This window comes from Notechis scutatus, chromosome 1 (assembly GCF_049901735.1).
Source record: "Notechis scutatus isolate UNSWTSFEM ecotype Mainland chromosome 1, rNotScu1.2, whole genome shotgun sequence".
Classification (NCBI taxonomy): Eukaryota; Metazoa; Chordata; class Lepidosauria; order Squamata; family Elapidae; genus Notechis; species Notechis scutatus.
In genome coordinates this window covers 61,489,337-61,506,917 of record NC_142009.1, presented here as the reverse complement: position 1 = coordinate 61,506,917, position 17,581 = coordinate 61,489,337, and the positions used below count along the sequence as shown (strand labels likewise).

The 17,581-nt window shown below is 34.1% G+C and overlaps 1 protein-coding gene across 2 annotated transcripts in view; it reads left to right on the top strand.

Moving 5' to 3' along the window:
- Positions 1–17,581, top strand: part of DNAH8 (dynein axonemal heavy chain 8) — a 127,608-nt gene that overhangs the window by 51,312 nt on the left and 58,715 nt on the right. For both annotated transcript variants that reach the window (XM_087952510.1, XM_087952516.1), the window contains 13 exons: positions 3,868–4,021; positions 4,145–4,308; positions 5,115–5,217; positions 5,550–5,654; positions 6,580–6,741; positions 7,635–7,859; positions 8,532–8,704; positions 8,924–9,102; positions 13,332–13,519; positions 15,017–15,103; positions 15,273–15,380; positions 16,140–16,274; positions 17,062–17,223. In XM_087952510.1, the coding sequence (XP_087808636.1) occupies positions 3,868–4,021; positions 4,145–4,308; positions 5,115–5,217; positions 5,550–5,654; positions 6,580–6,741; positions 7,635–7,859; positions 8,532–8,704; positions 8,924–9,102; positions 13,332–13,519; positions 15,017–15,103; positions 15,273–15,380; positions 16,140–16,274; positions 17,062–17,223 (1,945 nt within the window). The remainder of the gene's footprint in view (positions 1–3,867; positions 4,022–4,144; positions 4,309–5,114; positions 5,218–5,549; positions 5,655–6,579; positions 6,742–7,634; positions 7,860–8,531; positions 8,705–8,923; positions 9,103–13,331; positions 13,520–15,016; positions 15,104–15,272; positions 15,381–16,139; positions 16,275–17,061; positions 17,224–17,581) is intronic.

Sequence of the window (17,581 nt, the reverse complement as noted above, 5' to 3'; positions counted from 1 at the left end):
CCTTTTTGAAGATGGGGATGACTGTGGCTTGTGACCATAGGTTAGGCAAGGAGCTGGTCCTGAAAGATTTTTCAAAGATTATGCTTAGAGGTTTGGCTATGGCAGTGGATAGCTTTCTTAAGAAGTAGGCACATATTCCATCCGGTCCAATAGATAGAGATGGTTTTAGGTTGCGTAGTGCTATTTCAACATTGTCTTCTGTGAAATCGATATGTATTAGATCATTGTTGTTATCTGTGGTGCGGCTAGGAAATACTGGGCATGATCCATTGCTGTTTACAAATACTGAGCCAAGAATGTGTTAAAGATGTTGGCTTTTATGGTGTCGTCAGCAGTCTTTACCATCAGGTCCTATCAAGGGAGGGATGGACCTTGAGTCTTTTAGTTTGTTGTTTACAAAATTGTAAAAGCACGGTGGAATTGGTGCTTAGAAGGTTTTCCTCTTGTTTAATGTGATAATTGGTGCATTCGGTCTTTATCTGGTAGCATAAATTTTTGTATCGGTTTTTGAAATTGGCAACGTGACCAGATTTGTTTTTCCGCCAGAGTGATCTCTTTTTGGATTGAAGTTTCCTTATTGATATGGGTAATCTGCTTTTTGTTTTGTTTTGGGAGTTGTTGTTGGAACATATAGTTTGATGACTCTTTTGACTTCAAGTAAAAATATGTTGTAATGGTCTTCAACAGTATTGCATCCAGTGAATAGAGATTGCCAATCAAGGGATGAGAGATCATTGTCTATAAGATCATAGTTGCCTTTTTGAAGTTACACTTGGGGATTACATCATTGTGGTGATTTTTGTGTGGACGTATGTTGGGACAAAAGTCAATCATGTTGACAGCTTTTCATTTGGAGTTGTTAGTGGAACACAGTAACCTCCCATCAATATGCAGATTCATCACCATCTCAAATGAGACCAATGGCTGATGTATCATCTGCAAACTTCAGTACTTTAGTTAGATGAAAAGGAACAGAAGATGGAACATGAAGCTGTATTCCTTGGATAACAGCATTTCTGTCTCCTAAAGGCTTGGCAACCTCCAGGTTTCATTTATTTCTCCCATTCTGGCTATGACTATTATTGAGCAGAAGTTATTTGACATTATGCATCATACTAATAGTTTTATACTGAAATAGTTTTGTATTTGTGCACTTCAGGAGTTCTTTAGTTGAGTTGTATTAACAGAAGCATTTTGTAGAAAGATCCCTGCCATAACCAGAGGATCCTTCCAGAAGGTCTTTTGATTTTTTGGTTTATATCTCCATGAAATGATGAAAACTGATACCAAGTGTTCTAACTATTGTTCCTTGTAACTATGGCATAGGTTTTTATTTTTTGCTTCTATCAAGTTTTAATCATCATTCCGACTGCTCCTTATAGCAGAGATGAAATTCGCAGTCTACATGTATGTGAAAACAGAAGTTCATGTCAGCTAGGCATTTCCAACCAAATGAATGATGCTGTGCTTTCTGGAGCATTCTGCTTCCCATTCTGTATTGTAAGCAATGGACAAATTACTTATCACGGATTTTATCACCCCAAAAGTGTTTTTCCAAAAAGCAACTGGAGTTTATTTTTCCTTGAAGACATTTTCGCTTTCATCCCAAAAGCTTCTTCAGAAAAATCACCTTTGGGGCAACCATGATCTGGATGACTGAGAATCCCCATAGACATGGGATTTCATCATTAACTGCTAGCTTTAAGGCCAATTGTTTGTTTATGTTCAAATTATTATTAGGAATGCACTGCCTTTCTCTCTTGTTCTATTTTGTGCAGATGTTCACATTTTTCCCTTACTGTCAGAGGCTAAAACAATTGTTAATTAAGAAACATAAATCCTGAAATTATTCTTTGCCTCCTCTTTTTAGATATAATGCACCATTTAAAAAGATATTCAAAACTGGGTGTACAAACTCAGCACCTCCAGTGATATAATTGAAGAATGGTTGATCGTACAAAACCTCTGGGTTTACCTTGAAGTTGTTTTTGTAGGTGGGGATATTGCCAAGCAGTTACCCCAGGTAAATCAGTAGTAAATCAGCAACTGCTGAACTGCGCAAATATTTAAGCTTAAAAGTATCTAGCTTGGACTTAAGAATGACCTCTGAGTCTCATTCAAGTGTATATGAATTTATTCTATTTAGGAAGCAAAACGTTTTCAAAACATTGATAAATCATGGATAAAAATAATGCAGCGGGCACATGAAAATCCCAATGTGGTTAGCTGTTGTGTTGGAGATGAAACTATGGGACAACTTTTACCACATTTACATGAACAATTGGAAGTATGCCAGAAGTCACTTACAGGGTAAAAAAATTACTAATAAATTTTTCAATGCTGCAAAAAAGGTGGCTTGAAATAAAGGAATGCTTTATTGCTGTAATTTAAGAGTGCATTTTTATTTTTATTTTATTAAACTGTCTTTTATTCTAGTGGCATTCTGGATTATGTTTTGGAGGAGGATTTTAAGAATATTAAAGAGAGAATAACATTTTAGATTAATATGTAGCATGCATAGCTAACTGTAAATTTATGCTTTTAGACTTGTGCGCGTAATTTTGGTTATATTCTCTAATGTTGGATATTTCTTTTCATTTTTTTAAATATTCAGAAAATAATTAAAAGTAGTTGCGAAATAAAATAGTATTGTTACATTTATCTCTTGGAGGCAAAAGTTTTGCATATTTAATTAATTGATAATATTTAAAGGAGCAAAAAGAATAAAATAGCCTATATTTGTAGCACCAAACTCAGGGTTCTCCTCATTTGTACCTCATTTTTAAGTTGTATTTGATTTTCTGGTATCAATCATATACAATTGATAAAAGAAAGTGAAAGGAGGATTACAGGGGGGAAGCAATAAAGAAATTTGAATAGGCAGATTCATTGGACCATCTCAAATGGTTGAGACCAATGGCTGATGTATCATCTGCAAACTTCAGTACTTTAGTTAGATGAAAAGGAACAGAAGATGGAACATGAAGCTGTATTCCTTGGATAACAGCATTTCTGTCTCCTAAAGGCTTGGCAACCTCCAGGTTTCATTTATTTCTCCCATTCTGGCTATGACTATTATTGAGCAGAAGTTATTTGACATTATGCATCATACTAATAGTTTTATACTGAAATAGTTTTGTATTTGTGCACTTCAGGAGTTCTTTAGTTGAGTTGTATTAACAGAAGCATTTTGTAGAAAGATCCCTGCTATAACCAGAGGATCCTTCCAGAAGGTCTTTTGATTTTTTGGTTTATATCTCCATGAAATGATGAAAACTGATACCAAGTGTTCTAGCTATTGTTCCTTGTAACTATGGCATAGGTTTTTATTTTTTGCTTCTATTAAGTTTTAATCATCATTCCAACTGCTCCTTATAGCAGAAATGAAATTCGCAGTCTACATGTATGTGAAAACAGAAGTTCATGTCAGCTAGGCATTTCCAACCAAATGAATGATGCTGTGCTTTCTGGAGCATTCTGCTTCCCATTCTGTATTGTAAGCAATGGACAAATTACTTATCACGGGATTTTATCACCCCAAAAGTGTTTTTCCAAAAAGCAACTGGAGTTTATTTTTCCTTGAAGACATTTCGCTTTTCATCCCAAAAGCTTCTTCAGAAAAATCACCTTTGGGGCAACCATGATCTGGATGACTGAGAATCCCCATAGACATGGGATTTCATCATTAACTGCTAGCTTTAAGGCCAATTGTTTGTTTATGTTCAAATTATTATTAGGAATGCACTGCCTTTCTCTCTTGTTCTATTTTGTGCAGATGTTCACATTTTTCCCTTACTGTCAGAGGCTAAAACAATTGTTAATTAAGAAACATAAATCCTGAAATTATTCTTTGCCTCCTCTTTTTAGATATAATGCACCATTTAAAAAAGATATTCAAAACTGGGTGTACAAACTCAGCACCTCCAGTGATATAATTGAAGAATGGTTGATCGTACAAAACCTCTGGGTTTACCTTGAAGCTGTTTTTGTAGGTGGGGATATTGCCAAGCAGTTACCCCAGGTAAATCAGTAGTAAATCAGCAACTGCTGAACTGCGCAAATATTTAAGCTTAAAAGTATCTAGCTTGGACTTAAGAATGACCTCTGAGTCTCATTCAAGTGTATATGAATTTATTCTATTTAGGAAGCAAAACGTTTTCAAAACATTGATAAATCATGGATAAAAATAATGCAGCGGGCACATGAAAATCCCAATGTGGTTAGCTGTTGTGTTGGAGATGAAACTATGGGACAACTTTTACCACATTTACATGAACAATTGGAAGTATGCCAGAAGTCACTTACAGGGTAAAAAAAATTACTAATAAATTTTTCAATGCTGCAAAAAAAGGTGGCTTGAAATAAAGGAATGCTTTATTGCTGTAATTTAAGAGTGCATTTTTATTTTTTATTTTATTAAACTGTCTTTTATTCTAGTGGCATTCTGGATTATGTTTTGGAGGAGGATTTTAAGAATATTAAAGAGAGAATATTAACATTTTAGATTAATATGTAGCATGCATAGCTAACTGTAAATTTATGCTTTTAGACTTGTGCGCGTAATTTTGGTTATATTCTCTAATGTTGGATATTTCTTTTCATTTTTTTAAATATTCAGAAAATAATTAAAAGTAGTTGCGAAATAAAATAGTATTGTTACATTTATCTCTTGGAGGCAAAAGTTTTGCATATTTAATTAATTGATAATATTTAAAGGGAGCAAAAAGAATAAAATAGCACTATATTTGTAGCACCAAACTCAGGGTTCTCCTCATTTGTACCTCATTTTTAAGTTGTATTTGATTTTCTGGTGCAAATTGTGTTTGAAGATGCTGAAGCAAAATGAAGCAGAGATCCAATTGTATCATATACAATTGATAAAAGAAAGTGAAAGGAGGATTACAGGGGGGGAAAAGCAATAAAGAAATTTGAATAGGGAAAACACGAAGGACATTGGCTCTTGGAGTTCAGTGGCAGCTTCACATGGTTGAAAATTTCAGCTGAAAGCACAGAATATTTGTATGTACATATAATGACAGTCTTGGTTGATATAAAATATTCATAAAACAGGAGAATGATTGTTTTTCTGAAATATACTTTTTTTCTTCCTAAAGGTATTTGGAAAAAAAAAGATTGCTGTTTCCTAGATTCTTTTTTATTTCTGATCCTGCCCTTCTGGAGATACTTGGACAGGCTAGTGATTCTCACACAATTCAGGTAGATTACAAGTGTTATATAGGTTTGTACACACACACACACACACACACACATATATATATATACATACATATACATATACATATACATACATACATACATACATACATTCATACATACATACATACATACATACATATATATATAATTATTTACCATATGATAAATCATCAGTGAATATTTAATTATGTCAGAATAGTTATCAGTACAAACTGCTTATATTACAATTCTTCAGTTCTAGAATTTTTTCCTTTAACATGTGATCTTATTTATAAGAATGACTAATTTAAATGATAATTATATTGTTGTAATTGGTCTTATTTTTGTTTTAGCCACATCTCCCTGGTTTATCTGACAATATCAATGAAGTGGAATTTCATCCAAAGGATTATGATCGCATTATGACAGTTGTATCAAGAGAAGGAGAAAAAATTCCTGTAACATTTTACATTGTTAAATTAGTATAATTTTATTTTTAAAAAGTTATTTTATGCTCCAAAATTCTCCTGAATTAAAAAGAAATGCATGTTGCTTTGCACAAACCAATATAACACAAAAATAATCTTATTAAATTACCTTATCTATAAATAATCCTTTTTCCACTACAAGGTTTGCCAAAGCATGATTTTAATTTTATTGAAAATATGTCATTCAGGTGGTATGGAGTAGAATTGTAGTATTCATAGTTTCTATTATGTTATGCATTGTATGTTCATTGTTGAATATATCATAATTCACAATTTAATATTGTATTATTTTTCAACATAGGATAGCAGATAACTTTGATTTTGCAGCCCTGACTTTAAGAAACACTGTTTTAGTGAATATTAAGCTTTGAGATAACCTTGTCATACTAATCCATAATTAACAGCAGGAGGCAGTGTACTCTGATACTGTTAGACAACGTACATATTTTATGTTTAAAACTATAGCAGTAGTTGATTTGTTTTTCAATAAATTATATTGACTTATAATGTTCCTTCTATTTGAAAGAAATAAGCAAATCTACCTCAATGTGGTATCCTCCAGACATGTTACTGTACACCTTTCAGAATGTTCCCTAAGAATTCTGGTAATTGTAGTGCAACACATCTGGAGCATACCATAACAGAAAAGAATCTAATAGATTAAAAGTTATATCCATTAAAGGAAAGTAGTCTTTTTGCTTTCCATTTCTTTTATTTACTTCGTATTTCTCTGTGGTGGCATACATACTCAATACCAGGTCAGAACTTTTAAATACTATATTTTATTGAATAAAAATAACCATATTTGTTGCATGTGTTATGACCTGATATGTATATAATGCTAAGCCATAATAGGTAGTATCACATATGTGATATGTGTTACATATTATTTCAGTTGGATACCCCAGTAAATGCAAAAGGACCTGTAGAGCTTTGGCTGATGGACCTATTGAAAATGCAACAGTCTTCATTACATTGTGTAATTCGGGCTGCATTTTATCAGATTAGCGATCCAGGCTATCAACTGCTAAATTTCCTATATCATTTTCCAGCACAGGTGAGAAATTTGATGAGTAGTTGGTGTTCGAACACAAGCATCCAAAGAGGCTGAACTTGCATGCCAATAATAAAAAGCTTGGAAAGATTTACGTAATTTTCTGAATCATAACTTTGCTTTTTTTGACAATAAATGTAACAAGTAATAGTGTACAGATCTATTGGTTTTTGTGTGAACATTACAACTGCTTAATGCTAATTGAGCAAATTTGGACTCTCTTTTATTGATTGATTTAGACAATGGCTTGTTTTAGATTTGTATAAAGTGAATATGAATAAAAAGTGGTGCAACAGTGACAATGTGGGAAAAGATAAAAGGGATGAAAGAAGAGACAAAAATACTTATGTGAAGTAATCATGCAATGTGACATGATGGCTGCTTTAATTATATATATAAGTGGTCAGTTTTAAAAATGGGAGGCTCCCACGTGTCCCCAGGATTTCAGGTTCTCAGTCAACATGAAATCACCAAATGTCTCAACACTTCTATTTTTAGACTATCCTCACATCCAATGGAGATAAGTTAAGAAGCAATTAGAGTTTGTTCAATATAGGTTGTCCACAATGATGAAAGATGGAAACCTCCTCACAGAAGCTCTTTATTAAGCTTCCCACTTGCTTTCTCAGCCCTTTTCCTTAGAGTGCTCCTTATTCATTATCTCTGTGGCAATGAAGCAAAAGAAGATTCAGGTTTTATTCTAAGTATCTTTGAAGGTGTTCTGATTTTTCACTCTACATAAAATGGAAAGTCTATAATAAAACCCACCTTATTAGCTGTTCAAGTGAATCACCCTAAATTAGAATTTAAAACTGGAAGTTGTTCAAGTATTTCTTATCCATTGAAATAAACTATAAATGTTCCTGTACACATTTTATCATTTGTTTAAATTATAGGTAGGATTGCTGGGAATTCAGATGCTATGGACCCATGATTCAGAAGAAGCATTAACCAATGCAAAAGATGATCGGAAAATTATGTCAGTGACCAATCAGAAATTTCTGGATATTCTAAATACTCTTATTAGCCAAACTACTCATGACCTTTCCAAGTTTGACCGAGTGAAATTTGAAACCCTCATCACCATTCATGTGCATCAGCGTGATATATTTGATGACCTGGTAATATGAAAATATTAATGCTTGAGGTGTTAATGTACATATAAAATTGTTGAAATTATGTTACACGCCTGGTACTGTTCTTGGGTATAGCAATAACACATAGGTGGTACATAAGCCAAAGTGCTATTTGGTAATACTATAGTGATTTACAGAAGTCTCTGGGCAAGTTATAATGTCAGCATATTGCCCCCAACAATCTGGGTCCTCATTTTAGTGACCTCAGAAGGGTGGAAAGCTGAGTCAACTTTGAGGCTGTCAGGTTCAAACTCCAGACTGTGGTCAGAGTTTGCCTGCAATGCTGCACTTTAACGACACCACCACCATGTATAATTGTGAAACTGTGCAGAGCATCAGGATGGGATGCAGAAATGTCTAATAGCAACTGGCAAGCAATTCAGTGATGGACTTCTGTATTTGAGGTCTCATCTTCAGAAGAAAGACTGGAGAATGGGCATAGCAAATATTCCCCAACATTCCTACTGTAAAAATGAGAAAGCAAGTAAATCCAAACATTAAATGTGTTAATTTGAGATAATATTATTTGGGGAGGAAGTTGGCAGGGGCACTAACTAAACAAATACTGGTATTTTATCATTCTACCCCTGAAATTCATCATGCAAATAATGTTTCTTGCAGTTCTTATATAATTCAGGCTCCTTTTCTGTTTTGAAGGTTAAAATGCATATAAAATCAGTGACTGATTTTGAATGGTTAAAGCAGTCCAGATTCTATTTCAAGGAAGATCTTGATCAGACACTGGTGTCCATTACTGATGTTGATTTTGTTTATCAAAATGAATTTCTGGGATGCACAGATCGTCTCGTCATTACCCCTTTAACAGACAGGTGTGAATAATTTATTTATATTTGAGTCTGATGGAGTCTTAGCGTTGCAAACTGGAGCACAATCTTTTCTCCCTGCAACTTCTAATTAATTTAAAGAAGGGACTGCTTTAAATTCTATACTTATCCACTATTCCACTCTATTTGTTAAAAGGTTTGTAAGCTCAAAAATTTAAAAGAATCATTTGTGTGTACAGATATATGCTAAATTTATCTTTACAGATGTTATATTACATTAGCTCAAGCTTTGGGAATGAACATGGGAGGAGCCCCAGCAGGACCTGCAGGGACTGGTAAAACAGAAACAACCAAGGACATGGGGAAAGCACTGGGGAAATACGTAGTAGTATTTAATTGTTCAGATCAAATGGATTTCAGAGGATTGGGACGAATTTTCAAAGGTAAGATTTGGCTTATTGAATGGATTAGGTGATAAAATCATGATCTTTCTAAGAAATTATAAGCCCCATGAAGATAGAATGAAGGAATTGGAGATGTTTACCCTTATGAAGAGAGCAGAGAGGGCAAGGGAATGATAGCATTCTTCAAATACCTGATTCAGAAAGAAATTTCAGAAAGAATTTGAAACCTTGTGGATAGGATAGGATAGGATAGGATAGGATAGGATAGGATAGGATAGGATAGGATAGAATTCTTTATTGGCCAAGTATGATTGGACGCACAAGGAATTTGTCTCCTGTGCATAAGCTCTGATTAAAGCTATACGTGATAAATCATGACCATAGTCATCATAAATACATTAATCATGAATCATAAGATACAACACTTAGTGATAGTCATAGGTTACTAAATTGTTCCAGAAATTAGGATACTAAATAATGGAGTGCAGGGATAGGAAAGAACAGTTTAATGGTAGAACCAAGAACCTTCAAATGAGGTAGATTTAAGATGTTCTTGCAGAGGCTAGACAGCCAGTTACACTGACATGGGGTTGGACTCAATAGCCTAAAATGCTATATAATAAAATGAATTGCTACCTTGTAGTAGTTAGCTGCTATTCTAAATCATAATATCTAAGATGAACCCAACTTTAGGATAGATAGTTAGTGATCCATGCTTTCATGAATATAAATAAGACTATCAAATTATATTTGCATTCCTACACATACTCCAGGATTTAATTATTGTAAATCTGTTTATGATTTCATAATATATTTGGTTCAAAAAATTGGAATTTTTCAAATGAATTCATGAATGGGAAAAATCAGTCTGTTCTCTCTCATTAATAATTGGGATGGATATGAAGAAAGGCAGAGAAAATAACCCTGCTCATTTAAGCACATCAAATCACAGACTTTGCTTTGCCTTCTGAGTCGAGAGCCCATCAATACTACTGTAGCCAATGTTTTCCTATTGACTACAAACTAAGGCTAAAGACATTTAAAAGCAAAAAGAAAATGATAAATCAACTATTTCTTCTTCTCCTTCCCTTCCCTTTCCTGTTGAAGAAAATTCTTGAACTGTACCTCAAATAAGATAGCCATCATATTTCTTTGATATTCAGGAAAGCTGTTGCACAGGACATTACAGGGTCAATACAGCAAGAAGCGGTTCATAATGAAAGCCTCAAGAATCTGATATTGTCTTACCAACTCTCCCTGATTGCCAATATATCCTTTCTGAGATGTAATTGGCTAGCAGGGAGAGGTCAGGAATCACAGCTCTTTTCATTATAGCTTATAAAGCCTTTGAATGCTAGCATACATGTGAGCATGGATTGTATAAAAGAAACAGGAACACAGATATTATTACAAAGATAAAACATGCCTGTATTTTTATAGGTTCTGGGGCGTCTATATGTGTATGTCATTTTGCTAGTTTCCTACATCTTTCTATATTTATATTAAACTCTATTCTGAGTATTATTCTTACATTTGAATGAACATTGTTATATAGTGCACCAGTGGTGAGTTTCAAAGTAGTTTACCACTGGTTCGGTGGGTGTGGTTTGGTAGGCACACTTTGCGCATGTGCACACACTTTGCATGCATGCACGCACCAAATGTGTGCTTTGCGCATGCGCAGAAGCTTTCCTATTCACCTTCCACAATCCTGCATGTGCTCCCTGTGTCTCCCACAGCTGACACGCAAAGCAGCTGTGCTTCAAAAGCAGGACATAAAAGGTCAGTATGGGAGTCCAGATGAGTGGATGGGCCCAACAGCAGATCGTCTGAGAAAACCGGTTTGATCTCAGCTGATCTTCAGCGCTACCGGCTTGGCAGAACCGGGCCAAACCAGTAGCATCCCACCTCTGTAGTGCACTTACATAAAGGTGGTCACACTACATTTTTCCTAATAATTATTAATGGCTCAAAATTATCATATCACTTTAAATAATCTTAGTGAGAAATATATAGTAACTTTTTCTCGTTTTCCATTGTTTTAAATATATTTGAATGCAAATTAAATGCATTGGTTCCTAAATGGGTGCTACAGACTCAAGTGATGGAAACATGACATTTGCATTGCGTCATCCCGATACAAATGTTGTTATGATCTGCTTGTTGTATTTGCATTCCAACATTATCAGCAAGCTCATAAATGCCAGGATTTGCACTGCAACATCACTAGGCACATTTTGTCCCTTGCTCCCTTTTTATATCACCCACAATTCTAAATATTATCTCACGTCTTCTCACTTTTTTCTTTTCCCCGACATGTAAGAATTATATGTATTCACCACATTACATTACATTACATTACTATGTATTCACCACAAAAGATAGTCAAACTACTGTAATGATCTCTGACCAGAAACTGCACAACATCTTCCTATATCTCCTCAATTTCAGTCAAAGCCTTAAGCATGATAATCTTCATTGGCTAAGCCTATGTGTGCAGTTTTGATAAGTCTATGAGCATAGACTTCTTAGTTCATGTTTCATAAGTTGGTCTTTGGTGAAAACTAAGTGAGCCACTTTTAAGGGTGAAGAATAATTAAAGTCTTTTTTAAAGGAGAAGAGAGGAAAGGAAAGGGAAAAAGAAAAAATGGAAATGGAAGTCTCAATAATATTTGGCATTTCCAAGAAGAACTGGAAAACCTGAATAATTTGTAATGTAATATCCATAATCATGGGTTCAATGGGTTTGAAGTTACTCTATACAAGAAAGGTTTTGCATTTCTAAGTGCTTAATGAAGAATTCTTTCCTGGGAGCAATACAATTGAAGTTAAATTGGATTTATTTTTGAGTAAACATTGTCAAATAACATTGAGTTGTTAATACCAGAATAAACTAGAAACACAGAATCAAAAAGAGTTTTCATGGAAACCTACAGAAATGTAAGCATACATATTACATAAGATTTAGATGAATGCAACAGAAAATTAAAATCCACTGGGAGATTATGATCCTGTACTTTATAGTTGTAAGCAATATTTTTTTATAATTAGAATTTTAACACTTTAATTATTATCATGATTGAAATAACTTCAGAAAGGTACAATGCCCACAATTGCTGTTTCATGCATAAAAGATAATATTATAGTACCAAGCATTTTTAAAAGTCATTTTATCTGTAGACTCTACAGAAAAACATTTCAGATTAGATTAGAGACAAAGGTTTATTGATAAAGTGGCACAGAACCATGATCAGAAAATCTGCAACCTATATATCTATCTAGGAGTCAATATCTTTGAAATCCATGATCATTTTGAATTCTTATTATTGCAGGTTGTTAAGCTTTCCAGAAAGATCAGACAGGAATCACCAGATGAACTAACTCTACTTTTATTATAAAGCTTCATTAACAGAAGCTTGGGTGTCTGATACTGCAAATCTCCCAATGACTCTTTTACAGCCTGATAAGTTAGTTAGTGAGGTTTATTTCTGAGATTTCTCTGCCTATTATGCAGTATGCAGCCTATGGCATCTCTTAATTTATCACTCCTGAGACAGCATCTCTCCCCTCCTCCCATCTTCCAAGGTCATTCCCACATAGCATTATACAAGGTTAGATATTCAAATTCAATGTGTACACTAGCTTGGTTTGGAAACAAAAGTCCTTATCAAGTATTACCTTTGAATATTAACACTCTCTGACGGAGGCAGATAAGTAATCCCTCATCTCTCCTAATTTTACTAGAGATGCAATCTAGATCTACCCAAATAGTTTTTATGTGAGCTGTATCCTAAATCGTTAGGTTCCAGCTATCATGGAAGTGATTGCATAGCGATGTAAGCTATCTGCCCTGAACAGTTGTACTGTAAATGCAGAAGTAGATTATTCACAAGTCAGCAGCCTAACTAAAAGAGGGGAAGGTTTTTCACTGTAGCTCTGAGTGGGGCTAATAGAGAATCTTATCATAGATCTTTTCCTCTTACATCTTTTTCAGATGTTTTTCAATGATTGTGATATGTTGCCTGTGCAGTATTATGCTTGATTTAGTAGTATTGCTTCCAAATGCTATTGAATGGCATCCAACATTTACCCTACTAATGGGCGACACTACCAGATGATTTGCTTTTTTATGATATTATAATATCCAGGTTCAGACACTTCATATTTCTTTCTGGAAAAAGAGATGCTGCCCCAATATGGTAAGAACGTGAAACATTGATTACGGGAAAGTTGTAATCTGTTGAAAAATAAATCATTTCCTGTTTCAGGTCTTGCACAATCAGGCTCCTGGGGATGTTTTGATGAATTTAACAGAATTGAATTACCCGTCTTGTCAGTAGCAGCTCAACAAATTTACATCATTTTGACAGCAAGAAAAGAAAGGAAAAAGCAGTTCATATTTTCGGATGGAGATGTAGTGGACTTAAACCCTGAGTTTGGAATTTTTCTGACAATGGTAAATTTATTGTGATAAGAGTGTAGAGGTTCTTTTTAATTATTAATGAGAGAAAATCAATCATACATTTGTTATACAATTTACTTGAAAATAAATTCATGTTTCATTAATTATTTTGCCTATCCTAGCAATATACTTACAAGCTGTGAAATTTAGAGCTATAGCTACAGCTACATTTTATTTCTCACATAAAACTGAATGATTACATGCCATCAAGACATTGTTGACTCTTAGTGACCACACAGATAGATTTTCTCCATGTTGATCAGTTCCTGACCTGGTCCTTCAGCTCTTCCAACAGTGTCCCTATTGCCAGTGCTTCAGTAATTGAATCTATCACCTTGCTGCTGGTTATTCTCTTGTTCTCTTCCATTCCACCTTTTCCAGCATCAGATCTTTCTCCAGACAACTAGGGACTTCCATAAAATGCAAATATTTAATCAAATAAGGTTCATGTTTTAAGAATTTTCTCTGTAGACGAGTTTTTGAAATCTAATACTTTGGCTCAGGGAGGACATTGTTTATCTTCTGACAAGATGATATCTGTTCAGGGTCTATTAAATATTATTTTCATTCCCCCTTCATTACTTGATTGTGCTGTGTTTAAATTTTTGCAAATAACACTTGATTAATTGTTCATTTAGAACGAGAGAGCTGAATTGCAGTCAAATTTATCTGGGATGTGACATTTTAACATGATCTGATCAGAAAACCACTACAAGCTACAGTGTTAGAATCAAGTTAACCATTTGGGCTGATAAGTACTTCCATGCACTTAAGTTTAGAAGTGGGGAATTTGATTTAATGGAGGGAATGGCTGTTGGCAAATAGCCAGCAACCATGTCTATGTGAAAATCAGATGTTACATCCGAACTAACAATTTTAAGACTTAGGCAAAATTAGTATCAAAAAGACAGCAATGTTTACGTTAAATAGATGTGCACATGAAAACTGCTCTTAAATTTCCACTTATTGCCCTTCAGTCATGATGTTTGCATAAATTAAAAAGTTCTCTGTACAGAGAAGACTGTTGGGAGTTCCTCTGAGAATTCTTGAGATGTGGCAATAATCTTTTCAAATGTATAGAATAACAGTCCTATGGTGGTGGGCATTTCTGTCTTCATAAAAACAGAACATGTGCATGGAACTACATGTTCAGACTGTTATTTTCCAAAACTATTTTTGTCGCTATAATAAAGTTTGGGAGTATGGGAATCTATGCACCATGCTCCCGGATATGACAAGAGTAAATGGCTATTTCTTCCCTCACAATCAGGAAACAGGTAGGAAGTTCAGTCTAGTATCCATATAAAGTAATATATATTGCACTTGTCCACTGTGAATTCAAGTAGACCAGAGTCTTTTGCATGAAAGGCAAGGATATGCCCCCAAGCTGACTTTGAAATAAAAAGCACTATAGCTAACATGGCCTATGGTTTGATATAATCAAAATCAGTCCAACTGCTTTGAATTATTTCTGTTTCCTTTTATTCATAGAATCCTGGCTATGCTGGGCGGCAGGAATTACCAGAAAACTTGAAAATTCAGTTTAGAACTGTTGCGATGATGGTTCCAGATAGACAGGTACTGCTACTACTGTGCCATATTGTCATGCAGTATTATTTTAAATTTATAGGGCATCACTTTTATATCCCACAACCCTCATATATTCCTTTATATCTTAGCCTGGGTTGTTTTCTTCCCCCCTCCCTACTTTTGATTAACTGTTTAAATCTGTATGATTCCATTTCAGATCATCATGAGAGTGAAACTTGCAAGCTGTGGCTTTATTGATAACGTCATTTTGGCTCAGAAATTCTTTGTTCTGTATAAGCTTTGTGAAGAACAGCTTACTAAGCAGGTAATATTTTGTTAGCCATGGGCAAAAAGTGATCATAGCTAACAGAGAACAATTCAATCAGAATCTTTTAAGTAATAAAAATAAATATGCAAATCTAACTTATCAAGGCTTTTCCTAATTGATTTTGGCCTATTGCTATAGAGTTCATAATTAGATGAGTCTGGGCTACCTTCCTTATAAGTCTTCCTTTATCATGCTGGTAACTGGCAATCCCCCAGACCCAGGTTATTTAACCACAATTGGGCCAAGAATTTTGGTCATAATTTGAGACACTCATTAAGATGATCATGACCAGATTAAATTTTATGACTTTTATGATATTAAATTAACCATGTGGTCATTAAGCAAACCCAGCACATTCAAAGGTGGTGGGTTTTTTTGCCATTTTCTGCAGGAAAATAGCAAAAAAAAAAAAAAAAACCACTGCAAATTGTGGTCATATGACCATGGAGGCACAGTACAATATTTTATGATGATCGAAAGGGCTTTATAAGCTGTAAAGTATTCTTACTAAGGCCATGATCCTTTTGAATGTTTGTCAAACAACTGGTTGTTTTTTTAGTGAGGATTACATGTACTTTTAAATTAAAATTTAAAAACATTTTAAAATTTAAAATGTACAAAATGTATATGCTTGTATTGAAGTACTTATCTGTAATAGAAAATAGCTTTTACAGTTTTCAAATGTTCACAATTCTGTGAATGCCATTACTAAAGAAAGGAAACATGCACAATCTATTCATCTATTTTGTTTTTCAGGTTCATTATGATTTTGGGTTAAGAAATATCCTTTCAGTGCTTAGAACTCTTGGATCACAGAAGAGGGCAAGACCAGATGACAGTGAAATGAGTACTGTTATGAGAGGTCTCAGGGACATGAACCTCTCTAAACTTGTAAGAATGTATCCATTGCAATGTTTGGTATTGGTCTGGTTGCGATGTTTTTGTTATTTTTTTTAGTATTGCTTTGAACTGTGTTTTCAAATGAAAACAATATGATGCTCTAGAATTATGTTTTGACAACTGTCATTATTTATAAATCAGTTATTCCACTGAATAATTCATGAAAGCATCATTGTCTTTGAAGTTAATTATTGTACTTAAGATTTGGAATAATAATTTATATCTCCAGATAAAATTTTGAAGGCTGATTTTGAGCAAGAAAACTTCTAGCCCCTCTACCCAGAGCCATAATTTTAATTTTGATCAGGGAAGCCAGCAGCTAATTTTGGTAAAAGAAGAAATATACAGTAAAGTGTAATTTAAACTATTCTCTCAGTGAAATAGGAAATGTTGTAAAAGCTATAAATACACTGGAAGCTGTTTAAACTTCCCATTGCTAGAGTAATTTTGAAAATGATTTAGTAAGCTTCTTGTATACTTCTCTAGAAGTATGTGGTTATCAATCTGACTGCATACTCTCTTGTGCATATATATAGTTACTTGATTTGCATACAATAAATTAAGCAAATTACACAGAAAGTAATAATATTGAAACCCCACTGAATCAGGTTGTTGGAATTTATGCAGTACTTCCATAAAATTTATTGACCTTCATAAATTGTATCTAGATTGGTCTCTATGTTCACAAGCTCACAAGAAATATATATTTGAATGTTCTTTTGCTACTCCCTCCCACAAGTCAACAATTTATGTTTAAAAACTTTTTTTTGTTACCCAGGTAGATGAAGATGAACCCTTGTTTCTTAGCCTTATCAATGATCTCTTTCCTGGGCTGGTACTAGATAGTAATACTTACGTTGATCTTCAAGCAGCAGTTGCAAATCAGGTTGATGAGGCAGGACTGATTAATCATCCTCCTTGGAATCTTAAACTTGTACAGGTATAACATCACACATTTTAGGCTTTCAGAAAACAGTACTGTAGAATATAAAACTAAGTTAATTAAAATAGTTGCAATGTGAATATTTTTGAGAGCCTCTTCTCAAATAAATCAAGCGTAAGACTACATATTTTAGATTTTGTGTATAGTTATTAATATTCAGGAACCATACCCAAATATAACTTTACTAGAAAGAAATATAACACCCCTTTTCCTCCACTTCTAATAACCTGATGCATTCAGATAATTTAGGAATATAGTTCCCACAGTAATCAGCCAATGGCCATTTTGGTTGAAAGTTCTGGAAATTGTAAGGTCTGAAGGGGTAAATTGATATGAACTCATAGACCCTCTTATG